The sequence below is a fragment of the Branchiostoma belcheri genome, unplaced genomic scaffold, assembly GCF_001625305.1.
Source record: "Branchiostoma belcheri isolate BF01 breed outbred unplaced genomic scaffold, Haploidv18h27 scaffold8, whole genome shotgun sequence".
Lineage (NCBI taxonomy): Eukaryota > Metazoa > Chordata > Leptocardii > Amphioxiformes > Branchiostomatidae > Branchiostoma > Branchiostoma belcheri.
This window is the reverse complement of record NW_017804464.1, coordinates 4,295,481-4,302,235: the sequence shown is the minus strand read 5'-3', so window position 1 is coordinate 4,302,235 and position 6,755 is coordinate 4,295,481. Positions and strand designations below refer to the sequence as shown.

At 42.4% G+C, this 6,755-nt stretch overlaps 1 protein-coding gene and 1 pseudogene across 1 annotated transcript in view; both read right to left on the bottom strand.

The window, feature by feature from the left end:
- Window positions 1–1,418: 1,418 nt before the first annotated feature.
- Window positions 1,419–5,387, bottom strand: LOC109486153 (annotated as a pseudogene).
- Window positions 5,388–6,111: 724 nt separating this feature from the next.
- LOC109486067 (glutamate receptor 2-like) overlaps window positions 6,112–6,755 on the bottom strand; it is a 7,280-nt gene continuing 6,636 nt past the window's right edge. The window contains exon 14 of the mRNA XM_019789757.1: window positions 6,112–6,163. Coding sequence (XP_019645316.1) covers window positions 6,112–6,163 — 52 coding nt within the window. The remainder of the gene's footprint in view (window positions 6,164–6,755) is intronic.

The following is a 6,755-nucleotide window of genomic DNA, read 5'->3' as shown; positions in this document are numbered from 1 at the left end:
GGAGATTATTGTATATTTTGATGGATAGAAAGTACGGTAATTGTATGAGCATGAAAATTAAAACTGATTATTTGTTGCCATTCATTGGCTCTCAGTATGACAGTAGAAACAACCGCTGGTATGATTAGCCTCTATCGGGCTTCGGGAGACGACTGGAAAGAGTAGAAAGCGGCCAAAAAGAGTTGGTCCGCTATAGAGAGTACATTTTGCCGAACACCGGATGCGGCAAAATATATTCTCTAGCGGACCAACTCCCTCAGCATGTCATCTCTCTATTTGGCCGATTTCTACTCTTTCCAGCGCTAGCCGTCTCCTGAAGCCTGGTTGAGGCTATGTATGATGACTAGAGATACGGACCGTACGGACAACCCATGCACGATGTGTGCTGGTGCTGCTCCGCAATCTGCAATCTACCTAATCGGAGATCTGATTACCGTTTACTTTAGAGCTATTAGCCCCAGTTTATTATGAATAATCTCCATTGAACAACCATAGACCGCACCGGGCTTGAATGGGGACTGGTTTATGTACATTATTTATCAGGTATCAGGAGAAGATGCGTTGCATTCGGAGTTACATGAGGCAAACCAGGAAAAGTGCGAGCTCATCGTGTGAATTTTAAACCTCTTTCATGTCTTCCCAGTTTCTATCCAATTTGTCCAATCAAAAATCACATACTCTCATGATTTTACCATTCAATGCAGTGAAAATATATAATAATGTTCTAATAAATGCTCTCTCTGGTAAAATATTTTCCACATGTAACATTGACATATGTAGCAATGACACATGTACCATTAACATATGCAACATTGACATACGTAGCATTGACATATGTAACATTGACATATGTAACATTGACATATGTAACATTGACATATGTAACATTGACATATGTAGCATTGACACATGTAACATTGACTCGCCAATGTTACATATGTCAATCTTGGTCCAGGTAGTTCCAAAGGTTGATATGTATTGGACACCTGATGTCACCCGATATATATATAACCTCGTCAGAAACAAAAATGAATCTGAGTCATGTATCATGCATAGTAGTGGTCGATTGACCACAGTCAAACTAGTTTATTGTTCAGCGTTGTTCCATGGCTGAGTGGCCTGGAAAGACAACACGGTCTGCGCTTTTAAGTTTCCGAATGTTAGGTAAAAGGCAACATGCTGTTATAGTCTCTCTCTCTCTCTCTCTCTCTCTCTATATATATATATATATATAGAGAGAGAGAGAGAGAGAGATATAGATAGAGAGATACGTAATATATAAAGTATACCAATCCAGTAACAACAGACTCTGCCCATGTGTATACGTGTCTGAATACCAATGCTATAAATATCTGTGATATACATTTGTTTCACATGCAACATGCTTTAGTTACCATTGCCACGTCTTTGCAGGCTCATATTACTTAAGTAATGGGAATCACATGTGATAAAAGTGACTTTGATGCGTAAGATAGCAGAGGATATTCGTGTGAGCCATCAACATTGTGAGGTCCATAAAGTCATGAGCCTCTGACATCCTGACATCATTGTGATTGGCAGATCCTCCTCCCCAACTTTTGGCATCCAAATGCCCCCTGATCTGATAGCTCTCTTCTCATCACGCTTTTTTTTACTTAACTGGTTCACTAGGTTCACTGGTTCCGTCATTTCCCCTTTTCTTGCATCTAAAATACAACCATTCCAGACAGGACACCAACATGGCGACGGCCGTTCCGAGCATGAGGTAGTAGAAAAGGCCATCCAGGTTGTCCAATCCCAGGACACCATCGTCCGGAGCTGAGTCAGCGTAGCAGTTGTAATTCTTCTTGTTAAACCACCTGTGAACGGATTAGATAATGGGATCAGCCTACAGCTTAATGCAGGGACTGCTCCAGAAAAAAAACAACTCCAGAGACCAGCCTTACAACGGTTTTTGTTGAGTGTTTGGTCAATGTTGCATCGGAATTTGAGTTTTGACTGTTGTAGACGATGTCATTTCCGACACAACACTTGAAAATACGCGAATACGGCTTTACACGAGACGTTTTGCTGAATTCGAAGTGCTATACACAATACGTTAGGGGTTCCAACGGTGGAGGTTAGACATCCAGGTAATAAGATACGCCAAAGAACAGTTACTCGAGCAACTGAATATGATTTTGGAAACAGTCAGACGTTTCAGGTAGCATCCACTACCTTTCATCAGCAACACTGGAAAGCTAGTGGATGCTACCTGAAACGTCTGATCGTTTCCAAAATAATATCCAGTTGCTTGAGTAACTGTTTTTTGGTGGGGGACATAACGAGTTTAGCACAATACGTCCTGCTAGTGTAACCTATATTGACCTGTTCTCAAGTACATCCATCTGCCCGGCCGTTGCCATGTCCATCAGGGCAAGATTGACCTCTGTCCGGTAAGGCGAACCGAGCCGAAACGGAAGGGCGACCTGATACTTGTAGAAGTACTCGTCAGTGAGGATGACCATGTCACACCTCTTGTTGAGAATCTCGTACTCGTAAGTACTGGCTGAAATGAAGATGAAGTCACCCTTAGCTGCGCGCTCAAATGCCTCACGGGTACTGTTGGTGACGACTTCATCTGCAGAGGATACGATGCAATGGCAACTTCATTACTCACCAACAATACGACAAAATAATGTCTTCTAATTGCTGTTATAGAGAAAGAAGGCATTCAATGACGTTCCCAAACTTGTATTTTTTTATTCCAACATTTCATGACTAGATATGGTGACGGCACACTCAACTTATTTTAAGTCGCCACCAACGCAGAGGACAAATACAGGACAGGACAATACTCATGTCCACTTGAGTCAAGAAGTGAGGCATGTCGTGTCAAGTACCCTTCCCAAGGGCAAGGGCAAAAGATCTGTGACGTGTCATGACTCGAAGCCGGGACCTTTTGGTTCCAAGTCGAGCACTCTGTCGTTATGCCACACGACCCCAAACATGAAGCTATAGTCATTTCAATATATTTCTGTGACCAAATTCAAATTTAGCAATAACTTTGCTTGATACGACTTTTTGACTGTATCGAAAAGAAGTTTCTAGTTGCGTGGATTACTTTACCTGAATTCTTGTCGAGATATCGCCCAAGAGTCTTAAACGGCTCCTCCTGAGACTTCTTTAAGAACTTGTAAAATTTGTATCCCTTGTAGGTTCCGTACGGCACGTCTGTCTGCCCAGCTAGGTCAGACAGACTCCTGATGGTCCGGTCTACTGAAGGCTGGGACAGGAAGGCAGCCAAGTTGGCTGAAAAATAATAATTAATAAATTATAATTAATAATAATTAATTAATAAAACAATGATGCTATCACAACTATAATGATCCTAACGTACACTTTTAACACTTCAAAAGGTTCTATATTTAAAACAGCAATGACATATTTTAAGGACCCTATCGTCACATTAAATATCACCCAAATGTTGATTTTGCCGTATTTGCCGTATTTTCAGGGGATGTAATAGAGTAATATCAACTTTTACTAAGTTTTAGACACCGGATAGTAGATATTGCAATGCTACGTCATGTTCTTCCTTATCTTGAAATAAAGTCTCGAAGTAATGTTTAAAACAGCAATGTCTCATTTGAACGACCCTATCGTCGAATAAATATCCCTCAATTATTTTCGTATTTCCAGCCGATGTAGTAGAGTAATATCAACTTTTTAGACACCACATCTACATGATATTGCCCTGTTGAGACATGTCTTCATTATCTCTAAAAAATGTAACTTGTTGCATACCAGTATAAGATGCGATGATAACAAGGATGAAAAACCACCAAGTTCCAGCTATCACTCTTCCGGTAGCTGATCGGGGTAGAAACTCTTGTCCCTGGCTCACAGAAGCTCCATAAGTGGACCTGTACAAAACTTTGTCATTACAGTTTCTTCCTGGATAAGGGTTCATGCCAGACAAAACCCCAATGACCCACTCTCCTGGCTTTATTTTTGCCCAGTTCTACCATCCTAAGAAGGCCTGGTGAAGGCTAGAACTCACTCAACTTACCAGAGACTGTTGGCGAGGCTAAGGTTGTCTGCCTCCTCTGCCGACACCTCTCCCCGCCCGGCTGCTCGAGCCCACTCGTACGGGTTCAGACGGCCGTTTGCCGCCAAGACAAGACTCACTCCCAAAGCGGCGGCCACAAAGCATAGCCACACCTGCATAACGTCATATCAAGGAAGGGCACAGCCCACCATTTCGAGCTCTCATTGAAATGTATGGTAAACATCTAAGAAATAAGTTGTCAAAAATCACCCACTTAAGTGTTCAACAATCAAAAACAAAAAATAACATGTTGTTAACGATTGGAAAGAAAAGGAAAAATCGCTGGGGAAAATTATGTTCTAAACAAGATATCTTAACTTGAAATAAATGTAAAGAATGATAGTGCCACTGACGAAAGGTAGTGGATGCAACCTGAAACGACTGACCGTTTCCAAAATCATATCCATTTACTTGAGTAAGTGTTTTTTGGCGTATCTTATTACCTGGATGTCTAACCGTCACCGACGCAGATACTAGTAAGTTCATGTCACTAAAATAATTGATATTCACCTCTCCAGAAAATGGTTTCATGAACTCGAAGATACGTGGATCGTGCAGACGATCTGGTTTTTCATGGTCAGGAAGTACCCGCGTGTGACAAGTGGGAGGGAAAACTCTATTTTTCCATGCAAGTTGGGCCGCATTGCCGTGGGACACAACACCATGTCATACTGTGGGCAGAAAGAAGTCGAAAAAACTGGTCAACTAATGTCTGAGTGAAGTATCAACCTGCAAGTCAGAGAATAAGTGATTTAAGATTTTGAGGAAACAAAGCATTGACGGAGGCAAATATTTACCTGACGTTTAGTACAGGATAAACGGATAGTGAGAACTAACCTTGCCCGACTTGACTGCCTCCAACATCTTCGATTGAGAGGCCTTGCCCGTCCCAGTAAGGTCCCACGTGAAGTTCAGTCGTGAAGCCAACATCTCCAGCAGGTCCAGCATATAGCCGTGATACAGAGCCGAACCAACCTTGCCACTTTTCCCTGGTTTCTTCATGAAGTATGGTTTATTCTGTAAAGCAAAGATCGGTTCGACGTGACTAGTCTATCGTATCAAGTGTTGCAAACTGAACATAAGAGTAAATCACAGTCAATTGAAACGGCACGAGTATTGGGTAAGAGATCTCCAAGCCTTAAACAGTGTAACCTTTGCACTAGTTGTACAAATGTCGTGACATCGTGTGCGGATAGAAAATGACACAGTACGTCCACGCGGCACAAATGTTGAACTTACGAAATCGGCGTAAACTCGAATGTGTCGTCCCGACAGTAGGTTGATGTCGATGGGTCTCTGCCATTTTTTCTTAAAACCTGTCGTGCCCGTCGGGGTCCAGGTTCCCACCTGTTAAACAGACAACCCGAAAACATACGAATTTCAGATGATGACAATCACTAGCAAGCTAATCCATCCCGGTATCTTTGCTGCATGCTATTTCAATTTCAATTTATTTATTTAACCAGTAATTACAGCTAGCTCAGGCCATGGAAATGGGCACTCGGTAAATTCCCTGCAACATTAAAGACTAGATTTACTGCCAAACGTATTTCATACAGGTAATCACCTGTTTCGTCTTCCCGTGGAGGTACTCATGAACGAAGACTGTTAAATTCATCCTCTTCCCACAGCTGTCAAACTCAAAGGACACATGCCCGCTGAATCCGGAGAAGGTTTCCTGGAGAAACAGCAAGCTGTCAGAATAAAAGCTGATCTACGTTGGTAATAAGAATTTCACAGCATAAAGTGATGATCATCGCATTTTCGATCGACACTATGACCTTCATCAGGACTGACGACCCATATTCCGGAAAATGTACCTTACCTCGGTTATATAGTTTCTGTTTGAACGGCAGTTTATGCTTTTTGGAGCTAAGTCAGCCTTGTTTGATCTACGGGAAAATCCCGTGACCAGGTCCGGAGACAGGCTGCTCACGACCCTGACTGCATCTAAAGCCAGCCGCATCCTGTAAGACAGGTGTCCATCAGGCAAGTCTCGTCCCCACGGGCAGATCTGACTGAGGGAAGGGGCGGAGGCAGCGTCAGGAGTGCTCCACTGCTCCGGGCGCTCTGCAGGTCACTCTCTCGGACATCCTGTTGAAATGTTTTACATAATTACTTATAGGAACAGCACTTCTTTCTATCACCTGTCATCCTACCAACTTCCTAACATCATTGTCAATTGATCAGAACGTATTCGTTGATGAGGAAACTTTAAAACACAAGTTCCCAAAAGATATGGTAAATCAGATCGTAAAATAAGTTGATGACTATTTTACAGGAGCCCTTCACAAATTTTCCTCAAATGTATACGTGTACTCACGAAACTTGTGATAATCCAACGGCTCCGTGATGTAAGAAGCAGCATGTTGGCAGCCTGTTGTGGGAAATAAAAGGAAGACACATATGCGTTACCTAGTGGCCTGTTAGAAGTACTGGATACTGTCAACATCTCTAGTGATTAGTGATATACAACTTGTCAAAAATACAACGCGTTTAGAACGACTCTCAACACGAAGATGTGACCCATTGTTGATTAGTCAACCGTCTCTGGTTGGTCTCCAGGATCCTGACGTGACTGAAATCTCGTCCAAAAGGTGACCTCTTCTCTTCATTGTGTTAGTTACCACACAACAAATACACCCTTTGATGGATTCATGCCAAGTGCTATAAACTCTAACCTTCG